Source organism: Euprymna scolopes, chromosome 11 (genome assembly GCF_053919585.1).
Source record: "Euprymna scolopes isolate OS-2025 chromosome 11, ASM5391958v1, whole genome shotgun sequence".
Taxonomy (NCBI): domain Eukaryota; kingdom Metazoa; phylum Mollusca; class Cephalopoda; order Sepiida; family Sepiolidae; genus Euprymna; species Euprymna scolopes.
Genome location: NC_136492.1, coordinates 139,351,109 through 139,368,131, shown reverse-complemented (window position 1 = coordinate 139,368,131; position 17,023 = coordinate 139,351,109). Strand labels below are relative to the sequence as shown.

Genomic DNA, 17,023 nt, shown 5'->3' with positions numbered 1-17,023 from the left:
AGAATATCTCTAGATCTAGAGTTTTAAATGCACATTAGAAATAAAATTTGGAAAAAGATCTACTTTTTTTCTTTGCACTAACAGTTGATCTGAGAACAAAACATGTTTCCCAGGTTAAGGTTCAAACTTCAGAGAATCAGTCATAGCATCAACCATTGAGAGGAGTTTTGATCAGTTATCCATGATAACAGAACTAGAAGTGCACTATTCAATGCTGGACTTTACAATTCTCATAAATATTATATTGCTTCCATTAACAGATTTTAGTGTGAAGATGAATCTCCAGGGAGGCAATGGTGTGTCCAAGTACCCTTTGTCCTATCGACACAGGAACTTCACAACTATTAATCTCCCTGGAGAAATGAATTATGTCTAAAATGAATTTGAATCTTACTTTGCTAGAGAAGCTTATCAAGATTCTATTTAATCTTGTGAGAGAATGCTCTCAAAAAATGCACCAATCATATAAACAAAAATAGAAATAGGTAAATAAAACTACAAGCATTTTAGAAAAAAAAACAAGATGGTTTTGAACAAACCAAGTATAATTTTTGTTTAGCTATGGCTGTGCTTTGAGAGAGCTAGTGATTTGTTTACATCCCTTCAATCTCAGAGACTACTCTTTGCAAATCAATTAATATATTATTTTAATAACAAAAAATCAGAATTATCAAGTTTTAAATGAATTTTTAAACATTTACTAAACCTGTGACCCATTGGGTTAGTATGTTATATTAGCTATGGAATTCATGTATGAGCGTGACACTTGTGATGTAAAGAAAATAGTTTTTTTTTGACATAACAGAAATATTTCTATGAAAGTATATTAAAATGAAAAATCATGGACGGATCACTCAAACATGAAAAAAAAATTCTCCCTATTTAGGTACCTATTTTTCCGCATAATTGCTCAAAAATCGAAAATTGAACATAATTTTCCTACAAATTGAACGCTGACGAAAGTCATTTAGCAGCAAAAACGCACATGAACCTACCAATGAGAAATATAAGAATGAAAAACCCATATTGGAACCCTTCAACCAAGTTATAGAAACTTAAAATCTAAAAAAAAATAATTAATAAAACCTGAAGCAAAAAATAAAACCTAAATAAATAAAATAAAATAAAACTAATATTGAAACAGATTAGTAAATGTGTCAACAAATTCACCGTTCTCACACAACTATTTAGTATCTAGAAATGTAAACAAAAAATAAAAAAAGAAGGAAGGAAGGAAGGAAGAAAGGAAAAGGGACGGATAGAGAGTAGTAGTAGTAGTAGTCTTGGCTTTACTACAATTGTTCTTATGTTTGTCAATGGGTTAAAGTTGTTTAGTTGTAGGAAAATAGCGACAGTATAGTTGTAATAAAGAATAGTTGCAAAACACTCCCACTCTTCCCATGTTAAAAAATAATTTCGAAATAATAACATTAATATTTCAGTGTGCAGGTCAAAATCTATAAAAGAAGCGATTTGTGTTTATTTGTGTACGTTGTTATGGATTAATGTTTATGCGCGCATGCGCAACCGGATGTCGTAAACCAGGAAGTGGGTTACATCACTCGTTACAAGGTCATTTGAGTTTTATAATTATATAGATTAAATAAGTTCACTTCTATTTTTCAGATTTTGTAATTATGCCCATATTCCTTTATTTTCTTTTAAAGTTGAGTTATTTTTCTTCTGATGAGTTAAGGGCAGAATAAATTAAAAAGCTGGCATAATAATTGCATAGATGATTATTTGCTATGAAACAGGTGCTGTCAAGAATTAAACATTTTAATATGCTTAATAAAAATAAGATTGCTAACATCTTGAAATTTCGAATGTAAACTTTTGTCATTTATTTGTATATGCTCTGTAGTTAAATTGAGCTTCATAAATTAAAGGATTGGTATAAATAAAAGGTGATATTTAATTGAATAAGCATATTTTTCTCCAAACATTAAATAAGTTATATATTTTATAAGAAATATAACTTTTTGAATTTAACATCACAGCAATTTTCAAAAATGTAACAGTTTAACAGAATTGACCAGAATAATTCCCATGCTGAGGAACTTTTCTTTAACATGTTGTTTCCATCATTTTAAATCGGGGGAAAAATAAAGCTAAATGAGTATTCAGAGCACTGTTAAAGCCACCACTTTCTAGAGTTTCTGAACCCTTGATTTACCTACAGAACCTTTACCATGTGTGTTATGATGGTTTTAAATGTTTATGTTGCATATTTGACTGTTTTAAGAAAAAATCTATATTTGCAAGTAGTAATATTCCATATCTAGACACAATTAAGTTTAAGGCTTCCCAAATTCATATGATATAATAGCACTGGTTAAGAATACATTCCTAGTCACAATCTTTTGGAAGAAGGGCCTATCCTTATTAAAGATGATAATAACTAAGAAAAACATAAATTAACACTTCTAATGCATGAGAACTATTTATCCGCATGGATTAAATAAACGGTTTGGTTCAAAATGTTATGCAGGTTCCTGAATTAAACATAAAAATTCCCAAGTTCAACTACAGGCTCTCCAACTTCATAAAGATGCATCTGAAGAAGGTCTGATGCTACATCAGCTAAAATGTTGTAAATCTAACTACCAAAATCAAAATAGTATTCAGAAAAATATAAATTATCCATCCTCATCTAAAACATTCTGAAACAGAAATACATTATGTACCAACGATAAAACTGGTTATTGATTAAAACTCGCTCATATCTGAGAAAATTGACCACACCCTGTCTGCTCATCCTTCGGCTAACATTCACATCTGTGGTGACTTCAATGTCCACAATGTGAAATTGCTGACCCTCTCAAATAAGACAGATGATGAGGGGAGGTTCTGTCATGATTTCTCCATTGCTTATGACCTCCCTCAGATTGTTCACGAACCCACCCATGTGCCTGATACTACCTGTCAGTATGCAAGCCTTCTAGGACTTTTTCTCACAACTTCCCCTGAGCTATGTTCATGTTTGGTTCTATCTCTGGGATCTTCTGACCACTCGGTTGTATCAGTTAAGATAAAAATGAAATGTAATAAGTCTTCAGACGTACCTCTTCACCGTACTGTATATCGATACTCTATGGCTGACTGGGATAGCTTCCGTACATTTATATATGATCTACCTCTGTATTCCATGTTTAAAAAGAATGTGTCCTCTATAGTACCAGACCTGATAGAATGGTTAATTGTAGGTATAGACCGATTCATACCATCCAAATAATTCCAACAAAAACCTAACAGCCAGCCATGGTTCTCCCCAGAATGTGCTGCTGCCATCGCGCACAGAAATCACTTTTTCCATAGCTACCAACATAATAAATGTACTGAGACTAAAGCTGCTTTCAGGACTGCCAGCAACCACTGTAAAAGAGTAATAAAAATGCAAGAGGGTTGTATGCTCAGTACGTTAAATCCAAAGTAGCTGATCAGCGGCTTGGTTCACACCAGTTTTGGCAAATAGCAAACAGGATCCTGAACAGAAGCGTGTGTTCTATCCCAACCATCATCAATGGACCTGAGCTCATCTTGTCAGCATCAGACAAAGCCAAACTATTTGCAAAGAACTTTGCAGCTAATTCTACCTCATGCAACCAAGGCCATCAACTCCCTGTATTTCCTCCTATAACAGACAACACACTACGCAACATACAAATATTCGTGCGTGATGTCGCCAAGCTAATCAAGAACCTTTATTCCAGTAAAGCAACTAGCCCTGATGGCATTCCAATTATAGTGTTAAAAAAACTTCAACAACAAGATTTCCAGCTATAGTATAACTGGAAATGTTTTCTCAATTATTAAATCATTTCTCTCTGATAGGTTCATAAGAGTAGTGGTTGATGAGAAGAAATCAGAAGCCCACTGTATTAATACTGGAGTCCCTCAGGGGTCCATCCTGGACCCAACTCTCTTCCTGATCTACATTAATGATCTCCCAAAACACATACTAAAATCATTTGTTGACATCTATGCTAATGACACGACCATCTATGGCAACACATCAAAGGCTGCAAATGACAAAGTTCTCTCTGATTCTCTCTCCTCTGATCTTGAGCATATGGTACAATGGGGGAGAGGTGGCTTGTTACTTTTAATGCATCTAAAACCAAGCTTCTATCTTTACATCATCACTGCTCTGATCCTCATCTGGCATCAATTGAAATGAATGGCTCTCGTCTTGGGGAGGCTCCATGTTTTGACAAGCTTCTGGGCTTAACCTTTACTCCTGGTCTGAAATGGAACATGTACATCAAATCTGTTGCCAAGGTTGCTGGAAAAATGGTTAGATCCTTCTACCGCTCCAGTAGATATCTCACTGCTGATGCAATTCTCTATCTGTATAAAAGCCAAGTACGTCCAAGGATGGAGTACTGCTGCCACATCTGGGCAGAAGCTGCTAGAAGCAGCTTATCCTGCCTTGACAGAGTACAAAATAGACCGTAGTCTAGTGGGGGATGCCCTTTTCTCTTCCCTGCAACCTCTCTCCCACAGAAGAGACCTTGCGAGCCTGTCTCTGTTTTACCATTATTTCCATGGTAAGTGCTCGTTTGAGCTCCAATCTCTGGTCCCCCCTCGCCAATCTTTCACAAAAAAACTCATCTAGCTGAAACCACTGTCAATAATTTTCCTCACTCTTTATCTGTGCCTAAATCAAAACTTAGATTCCATGAAAAAGCTTCGTTCTTAGAAGTGCATGCCTATGGAACTCTCTTCCGTTTGCCTGTTTCCCACCTGACTACAACTTGGATGTCTTTAAGTCCAAAATAAACAAATTCCTGATAAATCGCTCCCTTAAGTAATCCACTTCATACAGTGCTCTGTTGTCACAAAATAAAATCAACAAAACAGAATTTCTTGGTAATGCAAACAGTGCAATTTCTATCAATGTAGCTTATGGAATTAACATGTCAAGTTTAAATTCATTTTTAACAGATGAGAAAACTGAATTTTCCATTTATTTGTAGAAAATAATTGTTTACGTTTGGTATGTTTACACATTAAATGACATACAAGAAGGCAGATACTTTATGAAACATATACCAAACTAATTAATAAATAATTGTGGTAATATCAAGATGAAAGAAATGATAATATTAGTGATCATTTCTTCTACACAATTAAAAGTGTATTTGCATGATTCTGAGTGTTTATTTATATGTCCATAAAAATATGACACATGACTCTTTAAATGGTGATTAAATTAAATTTGAACAGTTTATGCAGAACAGGATACTTTTTTGGTTTGGTCACATTAAAAGAATAGATCAGAGTGCTTGGGTTAATAGATGTAGAAAACTTGAGGTAGAAGAATCAGTTGGCAGGAGAAGATCAAGGAAAACATGAGAGAAAGTAATAAGGATGAATTTGAGAAAAAAAAAATGGGTTAGTTTGAAGGTCATTTTCTGAAAGCCATCCAATGCATGCCAACATGTAAAACAGATTTTAATCTAATGATGAGGAAACAGGATTTAAAATTTAAACTTATCCAATAAATTTTTATTTTTAATTAACTTTATTAAAAAATGTTTTTTATTTCTTTAATTTACAAATAATGCATAATTGTATTTGCACATGCACATACATGCAATATGTGCTTCAACAGGTATATTTTAAAATATCAATATGATTAATCATGCAATAAAAAAAGTAAAAGATTAATCTTTGTCGAGTTTCGCAGATTGCACATATTAATTGAAAATAATTTGATCAATATTCATCCTGGACATGAATGAAAATATCCAGTTTGTGTCAGCATCATTTATTCAATAAAAATTAGTCACATCAGTGCTGATGCTTATATGTCTCTCCTTCAATTTATGATATGAAGTGGATCTCTCTATTATTGTTTGTAAATAAATTTATGTGTGTATTCTTTTGTTAATCAAAAATGAAATAATTATCCAATTCTAATTAAATTTTCAGCCTTTATTGTATACTAGCAGGGCTACCTGGCATTGCCCGGGTGTGTTGCAGTGGTGTAGTAAGGGTGGAAATAAAAAGCAGCCTGTTAGTGGGGGGAAACAATAGGGTGGAGAGAGGTTAAAAAAAGTGGTAGTAGGCTGGAACCCGTAACGCAAAGGAGGAAAAGGTGAGCTTAAAAAAAAAGCGGTAATAGGCAGACAGACTCGAACCCATAATGCAAAGGAGGGAAAGAAGGTGAAAAAATGTAATGCGTTAGCCCATTTCATCATCGCGCAAGCAGAAGTTGCATTCGTCGAATTTAAGCATAGTCAATCAAACGTACAATGAGTTAAATACTTTGCCGCTTTTTTTCAAACAGTTTTGCTTTATATGAAAAAGCCAAACAAACATCTGACACAATGCCACAGTGGAAATTTTGTTTAACTCGATCAAGAAAATGATAAAGACGATGTGCATTTGCGAATCTGAGATATTACGATCTGGGAGTATGCAAAAACTTCTTGCAGAATCTAACTGATGCGAGAACCCTGATGCAAAAAGCCTTATAAGTAGTCATTTTGCAGACATTTTGGCTTTTATATATTAGCCTATGTTTTATAAAGATCAATGTCATAATGATTGAGAAAATGGAAGTTTTGACAATATAATTTTGTAATGGATTAATGAACTTATGTAGTATTTTTTTTTTTTGTAATATTTTCTTACCATTAAAAGTGATTCTATATTATTTTATTTCTGACAATATTTTCTTAAATAACTAAAGCTAAGGCCTCTATAGTGTTGTTGAAAGCCCCTTCTTTTGGGAACCTTAACACACTTTCTTCTGGCACACCTTTCGATTGATGGAGGGTAAGTAGCACCAGCTTTTGTGTCATTACTTGTTAAACAGCTGATATTAACATAAACATGGTAAATATAAATGCAACAGCTTTTATACTTACGAAGCTTTATTTGATGTGATTTTTTTTTGTATTTTCTGAACTAGAAGGTCAGATACAAATGAACATATTAACACATCTGCTTTATTTTATGCATATGCAAATGCTGTAGATTCTCAGACTACTTCTCTAGCTAAATTAGATATCTAAAATATCTATTTGTCTATTAATGCTGCATGTATGTATTGAATGAGTATCACTATGAAGATAAATATGCAAATGAAGTTTTTTATATTTTCATGTTTTTATCACTTCTATGATTTTATGATATGATACTGTTATCTTATCATTTTTGATTTTTACTTTTTATATTAATAAAAGTATGAAATTTCATGCTGATATTTCTGATAAACTTTCAACCGATAATTAAATATTCCCCAAGATTTAAAATCTATAAGGGATTTGAAAAAAATGTAATGATATGCCATTCAAATGTTTTCCTTTCTTTCTTTTTACAGGCTTTAAGCAATTGTCTTTTTTTGATATTTGCTTTGATTCAACCACCATGAACAGCAAGACATTTCATATTGATTATATAGAAGCAACATTAAGAGAATTAAATAAAAGTAAGTACCTTTAAGCAGCAGACTATTGTTAAATTGGCGTTACATATATTCACTTTAATTGAGGTATATATTTAGATTATCAAGGATGATCATGTCACATCATAATGTCATAGAAAATGTCTCATTGTTTGCTAGAAAAAATTATTAATTTTATTGTCCAATAATAAAGTCATGTTAAAAAAATCACAGAAGAAAAATAATTTTATTAGTAAATTCTGATAATCGAAAATATTCAAGCTTGTCACAATGTATTAAAGTATAATGATGAAAGTCATAAAACAGAATAATTTCATTACAGAAAGATAATGAAGCAAAATATTTAAATCAGTCATTTATAGTTAGAGTATTTATTTTTTTCAAATATTTTTATAGCTAAAATTGTGAGTAGGGGGAAAAATTGTAAATAATTTGGAAAAGATGAAGAAGATAAAAAAGATTTGATATTTTCAAAAGAATTAATGGAATTTCGTACTAAGAGGCTCATTTTTTAAAAATTATTTCTTCTCAATCTGAAAATTTATTGTCAAAGTATTTTTCAAAAAGTAAACATATAAACCAACTAAAACAGCCTATCATAGAATATTGTAAAATTGAATTGGATGAATTCAGAAATAATGTAAAAAAAATGAAGAGGGCATTTTTAAGAAACTATTAGATGGAATATTTAACATAATTTTATCTCTATATTAATATTAATATGCTAGAAAAAGTGTGACCCATTAGAGCATCCATTGAATTTGTGTTGGATACTTTGAATCGGGAAAAAGGTAACTGCCTAAAAGGATTACCTCTTAAGATTAAACTGAAATAGACCCTATTCAGAAAAAAGGGTTGAGCCCTTGCAAACCAAATGCTAAAATCAGAATTTGCCAAACATTTCCCAGTTAGTATGAAAAAAAAAAAAGAACTAAGAAAAAACTCTTTATTTACATGCCTCCCATGGAAGCAAGATGGGAAATGTGTTGTAGTCAGTTAGCAAGCAGTCTCGTATTTTGTTCCACAGATGGGATGTTCTAAAATAGAAACTTTGTTCATTGAAGTTTTGTTTGCTTTTAATAGAGAGAGAGAAAAAAATTGCTGTGGTTGTAGCTAGACAGATCCTTCTTAAGAATGTTTTACAGTTTTTTTGTTTTTTTTACAAGGGGTCACCACTTATCAAGGCCCGGAGATCACTCGAGGATAAGGGTTATTGAGTGTACAGTAGTCAATGGGATAATTTCTTAGTAATCGTTAGTAGTAGAAATTTGGTAAATTGGATTATTTAATGGGACGGTTCATCAAGAATTTGTTAACGTTGAACTTGAAGACAACCAAATTGTAGTCAGTTAAAAAACAGACTAACAAAAGAGAGTTCCACAGGCGCGCAGTTCTGAGAAAGAAGCTTTTTTCATGGAATCTACGTTTCAGTTTAGGCACATAAAAAGTGGGGAAAATTATTGACTGTAGTTTCAGCTAGACAGGTGTTTTTTGTGAAAGATTGGCAAGGGGGGAACCATAGATTGGAGCTCAGATGAGCACTTGCCATGGAAATAACGATAAAGCAGAGACAGGCTCGCAATGACTCTTCTGTGGGAAAGAGGTTGCAGGGAAGAGAAATGGGCATCCCCCACTAAGCTACGAAGTCTATTTTGTACTCTGTCAAGGCAGGATGAGCTGCTTCTAGCAGCTCCTGCCCAGATATGGCAACAATACTCCATCATTGGACATACTTGGCTTTTATATAGATAGAGAATCGCATCAGGAGTGAAATATCTACTGGAGCGGTAGAAGGATCCCACCATTTTTCCAGCGACCTTGGCAACAGATTTGATGTACGTATTCCATTTCAGATCAGGAGTAAAGGTTAAGCCCAGAAGCTTGTCAAAACACCAAGACGAGAGCCATTCATTTCAGATAGGGATCAAAGTGTTGATGATGTAAAGATAGGAGCTTGGTTTTAGATGCATTAAAAGTAACCAGCCACCTCTTTCCCCATTGTACTACATGCTCAAGATCTAAGGAGAGAATCAGAGAAAACTTGGTCATTTATTGCCTTTGATGTGTTGCCATAGATGGTAGTGTCGTCAGCATAAATGCCTACGAATGATCTAAGTATGTGTTTTGGGAGATCATTGATGTAGATCAAGAAGAGAGTTGGATCAAGGATGGACCCCTGAGGAACTCCAGCATTAATACTGAGAGCTTCCAATTTCTACCCATCAACCACTACTCTTATGAACCTATCAGAGAGAAATGATTTAATAATGAAGAAGAGATTTCCAGCTATACCGTGGCTCGAAATCTTGTGAAGTAAGCCTTTATGCCATACCCTTTCAAAGGCCTTTGATATGTCAAGAGCAATTGCCTTAGAAAGGAAACCTTTGTCGAGAGATTCGCTAATCCTATGAGATATAACCGTTAGCATATCTGCTGTAGATCTAGCAAAATGGAAACCATGTTGCATGTCACTAAGAACGTTATTTTTGCTGAGGTGGTTGACTACTTCTTTATTTAACATGCATTCAAGCAACTTACTCATAACGCACAGGAGGCTTATTGGTCTGTACCGAGAGGGAGATGACTGATCACCTGAATTCTTAGGGCATATTAATGAGGTTTTCTAGGGTTTTGGGAAGCAATTCTCTTTAAGACAATGCTTAAACAGCTTTGAAAGTATGGAGGCAAATTCTGGTTGAACCTTTTTTAACACTGTAATTGGAATGCTGTCAGAGCCAGTTGCTTTACTGGAATCAAGGTTCTTGATTAACTTGGCAACATCATACACAGATATTTGTATGTGACATACATGTTGTATTATGGGGAGAGTTGATGACTTTGGTCGCATAGGGTAGAAGTACCTACAAAGTTCTTGGCAAACAGTTTGGCTTTGCCTAATACTGACAAGATTACCTCAGATCCATTGATGATGGTTGGGATAGAGCACACACTTCTGTTAAGGACTCTGTTTGCTATTTGCCAAAACTGGTGGGAACTTAGCTGCTGCTCAGCTACTTTGGATTTAACAGACTGAGCATACAACTCTCTTGCATTTTTTTTTATTACTCTTTTACAGTGGTTGCTGGTGGTCCTGAAAGCGGCTTTAGTCTCAGTATATCGTTTATGTTGGAAGCAATAGAAAAAGGGATTTCTGTGCACAATGGCAGCAGCACATTCTGGAGAGAACCATGGCTGGCTGTTAGGTTTTTGCTAGATTTTTTCTAGGGTATGAAACAGTCTATACCTACAAATGACCATTTTGTCAGGTCCTCTACTATAGAGGACACATCCTTTTTAAACATGGAGCGCAGAGGTAGATCAGATATAAATGTAGGGAAGCTGTCTCAGTCAGTCATAGAGTATCGATATACTGTACAATGGAGAGGTACATCTGATGACATTACATTCCATTTTTATCTTCACTAATACAACCGAATGGTCAGAGGATCCTAGTGGAGACAGAACAGAAGATTAACATAGCTCAGAGCAAGTTGTGAGAAAAAGGTTGGACATACAGGTGGGTTCATGAACAATCTGAGTGAGGTCGTAAGCAATGGGGAAATCGTGACAGAACCTCCCATCATAATCTGTCTTGTTTGAGTGGCTTAACAATTCCACATTGTGGACATTGAAATCTCCACAGATGTGCATGTTAGCCAAAGGATGAGTAGACAGGATATGGTCAATTTTCTCAGATATCCTCTTAAAGATTCTAACTCCTCTATTGTGGAGGTAGTAAAGGGCAAATATAAACGCAGTGGTGTAAGCAAGAGCAACCTGGAAGCACATATAAGGTAAATTAGGGTCTTCTCTGGAGATGTCTTTACCACATGGAAAGCCATCTTTAATATAGGCATATATTCCATGCCTATGGCGATCTTGGGGGTCAGATTTGGATGTTGAATTAGAGTATCCTTTAATTACGAACTCATCTAGGAAAATGGTCTGTTCAATTCCAGATATGCTTAAAAATAATAGGTCCGGTTTAGTCTCCTTCAATTGTGTTTCAACCTCTGGAAGGTTGGAACTTACACCCCTGATTTTGGAGAAGGAGATATGGTAGTGGAGGTCTATGTTAGAAGATGGAGTCCTGGGTTTATTTGTGTATTTTTTCTGGAGACTTTTCATGATGAAGTTTTGGGATTTGTGGAACAGGTCGACAGACTTGGCTAGAGCAGGGTATAGAGGGAAAGTAAGAGAGAAAAAGAAAGGAATAATTTTTTTTTGTAGCACATGATAAGGTAAAGCCATAACAATTACCCACTAAAATGGCATTGAGAAACACCACCAGAAGCTAATGGATGGTCCAGAATCCATTCACCAAATGGCAATACAGCAGCCTCAGTACTTTGCACCTGTTGATAGTTAGTGGTTAATCCAAGGTTCGGGTCCCTGACTATCAGGTAGATAATATCAGCTCAGATAAAACGTTTACCTCCAGCACCCTTACTAGTGACATGGCCACAAGGATAGACATAGAAACAGGAAATTTTCGACATCTCAGGCTACTGTTCACACAATACTGCCAACTAGTAAACAGCCTTTTCTTCTCCCTTTGTCAGAAAAATCACTTATTGGAAATGAGGACTGAGGAACAAATACGGAGAAGCGAGAGTTACGGGAGCTGCCGATAACGCGTCCACGATGTATTATCTACTCTCCATTGAAAAAAAAAAAAAAAAAAAAAAATTATGTTAAGTATTGTACTTAATATAAGTTCAATTGACGTGTTGAAGGGAGAGTATTATGATAGATGAAATGAATAGATTTGTCAGATCTGTTTGATATATTAACACCGATTCTACAATTAATAAAACAATGAAATAAGGATATAGATTAAAAACTGAAATAAATATGATATTAGCATTTGCATCTAAAAAAGAAAAAAAAATAATTGCAAATTCACAACTTATCTGCTAAAACACATCCATCGTCACTAAATTTAAGGATTGACTTTGCGTGAGATAAACTTCAGCATTCCATTTTTAAAAAGAAAACAGTCATAACGTGATATAGCTTGCTACTTGGAAACGCATGTTCTTTTATAGGGATGTAAGGTTTGAAAGAGGGTGGGGGTAAGAGAACAGCACTTTCGGTTTGTGGATTGGAATTGGAACAGAATCAAGCACCTATCATGAACATACTGTTACAGTAAAGAGAGGCTAGCAACTTCTCTTCTGTGAAAAGAGCAGTAAGGAAGAGAAGATATCATTCTCCACTAGATTGTAAAGTCAATTTGTACTCTGTCATGAAAGAGTGTTCTCAGTAGAACTTCCTTATATGACAGCAGTATTCCATTTTAAGACGGTTTTTGTTCTTATACATTTTTAGAGAATTTCCAAAAACTTTAGCAACAATTTTGATCCAAGTCTTCCATTTCAACCTCTGGAAGGTTGGAACTTACATTTCAGTTATGGAGTACTAGTAGCTTATAAAAAAATGAACTTCCTTAAGCCACTTCTCCATGCCCTACATGTTCCGATGCTCCAAATCGGAAAGGAGTTGGAATAATCTTGATAATCAATGCTATTTGAAGTAGTGCCATGTATGAAAACAGATTTTGTTTGTACTTATTATTGAGCACGCAATTCTCTTACAGATAGGTCATAGCACCTTAACCCATCCTTATAACATCTTTTTATGTATTCCTTGACTTTCTTCTGTCAACTTCCTCAACTGTTCTACATCTATTTATCCCATTCTTTCAATGTGACCAACGAATACTCGTGTTTGGTACACGTCTTCCTACAGTGTCCAATTTATTTTTCCTCTAAAGTTTTTAGATCAAAGTTTGTCTTTACCATTCCCATTACCCACCCATTGTATGATTTTCACATCATTTTGCACCATGCAACGTATGTCTTCAACTGTCACTGGCAAGCTTTCACTTCCATACATCATCACACATGCCTGATAAGATTCGTTCCTTAATCATCATTGGCAATTCTATGTTGATTAGCAACAGCAAAAGTTTTCTGAATTTACTCTGTCTACTCCTAATTGTAGCAATCACACCACCATATGCTTCTCCTTGTGCTTCAATGATATCAGTAAGGAAACAGGGAGAAAATTCCAAAATCTAGCTGTCCAAAAAAAGAAACTATTAGAGTATAAGTTTTTCCAACATCTAGGGACCTCAACAGTAAAGGGATGAGATTTTGCTGTTTGTCGGGTTTGTTGGGCATAAGTACTAAGAGTTCATCAGAGCACATTCCATTAAAATATTTATAAAACTGTTGGATGCACCCCTACTTCTTGGAATAATGAACCGTTCTATTATGCCACTTCCGTTTATGACGTCACTTCTGGGTAACGAGAACTGTTTTACAAAAAGAAGTCAGAAACAGACACACGGAGAGTATGATCGTCACAATTAGTCCAGCAGTGAGCAAAGATATTGCACAATTACCCTTGTTATGTATTTTTGTTAATACATATTTATTTAATTGTTAGTCTTCCTCATCAATTATTCAAGCGCTAACACCACAACACTGCTGACGAGGATTTTGAATTTACATAAGAAACCTAAAAAAACACTTTGGCAAAGAAAATAACTTGTCAGTGATTACTTGAAACAGTTACATGAGGACTCTTAAAAGAAAAAGAAAAAATGCAAGTATGCTCAGTCTTTAAATGCAAGAAAGTTGAATGTAGTTATACGTAAAACCTCCTTGTCTCTTTATGAAAAAAACCCTGTAAACCAGACGTTTTGGTAATGTTTTTTTATTCCTTACTAATTGTGCAAAATCAAAAAGTAATTTTTGTCTTTGAAAAAAAAATCCGACATTTTGTTATAAACTGTTGATAGTTTGAACTTTTGTTTTACAATTTTAAATGAAAAAGAAATAATAATAATAAAAACGTTATGCTGTGCTTTGTGAAGGCAAGAAAAAAAATAAGATATCTTTTTTGTCTCTTCGAGATTTTTGCGCAGTTTCAGAAAAAAATTTTTTTTATCGTTTGTCTGGGAAGGATATCCAATATGGAAGACTTAAAGGCCATAATTACTCAATTACTAAGGGCTCAGATGGATCACCAACAAAAGTTGGTGGAATATTTTAATGACCAAATCCTATAACAAACACAGCAACAACGTACGTTGGAGGAGAAATTGTTACTTCAACAGAAGGAACAACAATTGCTTCTTCATCAGAAGAGATATGAGGAATTATTTTTAAGTGTTGAATAAGACAGAAAACAGTCATGACAGCACTGCATTTTCCCAAAACACCATATGGAATTCCATTGATACATTTAACTACCTACCTGAGCAGGATATGACGTTTGGCGCTTATAATAGGAGATATGAGGACTTATTTACTGTTGACTGCCAAAAGTGGAGCAATGCAAAAAAGTCTGCCTTCTTCTACGGAAGTTAAGGACCACAGAACACAGTAAGTTTGTTGACTATAAGACGAGTGAGCTGGAATTCTCCAAAGTGGTCAAGCTTTTATCTTAACTGTTCAGTCTAGGTAAGATGCTTTTTCACAAGAGATTGAAGTGTCAAAATTCAATGACAAAGACTATCTCACATTCACATCTATTGTTAACAAACACTGATTTTCAACTAGCTGAATTATCAGCGGATGATTTCAAATGTTTGATTTTTGCACATGGTCAAATTCATTTTGTACATTCATTTTTCTTCTATGTCTAATGTAAAGGGTGGTGTCATTAGAAAATATACTCATCTTAAACACTATTTTATCAGGGAGATAGTTTATGCATATCAGAAATAATAAAGGTCTAAAATCAACCTCTAAAGCACACCTGCATTAATGTCATGTTTATGACCATTAGGTAAAACCTCAATTTTTCTCTTGTTTAGGAAAGATCTGATTATGTTAAGTATTTGTTCAGAAATATCATAGGATTTAATTTGCATGAGAAGATGTTCATGCCCTAATTTCCCCTAACTTTATTCATGGTATATGCATTCAGAGATGATGGTTAAAATATCTGCAGTAAAACAGGCTTGCCTAAATCAATACTGTTGGTCAGAAAGAAGTTTAGCATTTACGAATTGATTGACTAGCACAAAGATTTTAGTGAAAAGTGGGAGAAAACTGATGAGATGATAGTTACGGGCAGGGTTCTTTCACCAGAATTCTGGAATATTCGTACCACAGATGTAATTTTCCAGTTATCAGAGAATTAAGATTCAGTAAGGTATTTGTTGTAGAATTTGGAATGGTGATAGTTCAGCAGAACATTTCTTAATTAATATAGCAGGAATAAGATCAAGCCCACTGTTGTTATTTTTTATGATATTATAGACCCAAGAAGGAGTAATTTTTAGATTTACGAGTGTGTATTCCGTTCACAAAGGGAAATTTTGGAAGGAGTATTTTGCACAGTCTAAAGTGGAGTTGGAAGCACACTGCCAGGCAAACAGGTCAGTCCTCTCAGTTGCCATGCAAGCAACCTCATGGTTTTTTGATAATGGGTAATTCTTGCTTCATCATATGAAATTTCCAGAAGTCATGAGTTTCTAATTTCTGTGACTCAACGATTCCTAAGTCATTTTGGTATGCTTTTCTTGGCTGTGGCTATTTCACTTTTACAATGATTTTTGTAAATGCAAGCATTCAACTACTTTTTTGTGCAACATGATGTCAGTGTGTTGAAGAATGATGATTCAATTATTGTGCCTTTTGCTAATTTGCAATTCAAAACAAATCACTGTAAAAATATATAAAAATGATATAAAACTATTGTGTGATAGGAGATTAATGTCTTTTTTTTATATTGTATGCACCATCTCTTTTGTAGCAACAGACACAGGATTTATTGCTGCTATTCTGAAGATGCATTTGTTAGTTTGAGAATTAGATTAATCTTAACGCTTTAAAACTTAATGTATTCGTCAAAAACTCCCTCTGAGATGTTCTTATGTCAATCCAGTGGTGTAGCAACTATTTTTGCCACTCAGGGTGGTCGTAAGATTTGCTGCACCCCCACCCCGCTGGCATTTTATAATCTGTAAACCTTCAAAATTCCCAAAAGTCCTCAAAATATTTATTTTCATATAACTACAATTAAGGATCTAATTTTAGACTGCTGCTATAGTCGTCAAAAAATAAAAAAAACAAAGATTTTTCAAAACAAAAACGTATTCAAATTAATGAAAAAAAATTTGTTAAATTAACTGGCTACATAAGCAAATAAATACAGACTGGATATACAAACAAAACAATATTTTTTTAAACAAAAACGTATAATTCAAATAAAAAATTGTTAAATTAATTGGCTACACAAACAAATATAAGATTAAATTTAAATGAGAACATTTAAAAACCCCCAAAATGTTATGAAATGATAAAATCATTTTCATTTACTTTTTTTGTTGTTAAAGTCCGAATTTTCACTAAAAACATGGCTTTATCAAGGAGAGGATAGTCCGATGTAGGCATCAGGTCAGTTGGAAATTTACACACAGACTTTACACACTTTTTTTTTTTTCGCAAAGTTATTAATAACTCTATCACAATTCACTCCATCGACAAGTTCCCTTTATGGAGACGATTGCCAAGACTGTAAGCCTTGTCTGGTTCATTGTTGATTGAAAGTAGTTCTTTATGAGCTTCAGTTTTGAGAAAGAGCGTT

At 34.1% G+C, this 17,023-nt stretch overlaps 1 protein-coding gene across 1 annotated transcript in view; it reads left to right on the top strand.

Annotated features, from left to right (window-relative positions):
• Positions 1 to 17,023, top strand: part of LOC145288248 (uncharacterized) — a 600,777-nt gene that overhangs the window by 97,280 nt on the left and 486,474 nt on the right. The window contains exon 2 of the mRNA XM_080136286.1: positions 7,334 to 7,441. Within this exon, the coding sequence (XP_079992412.1) occupies positions 7,381 to 7,441 (61 nt within the window). The 5' untranslated portion in view covers positions 7,334 to 7,380. The remainder of the gene's footprint in view (positions 1 to 7,333; positions 7,442 to 17,023) is intronic.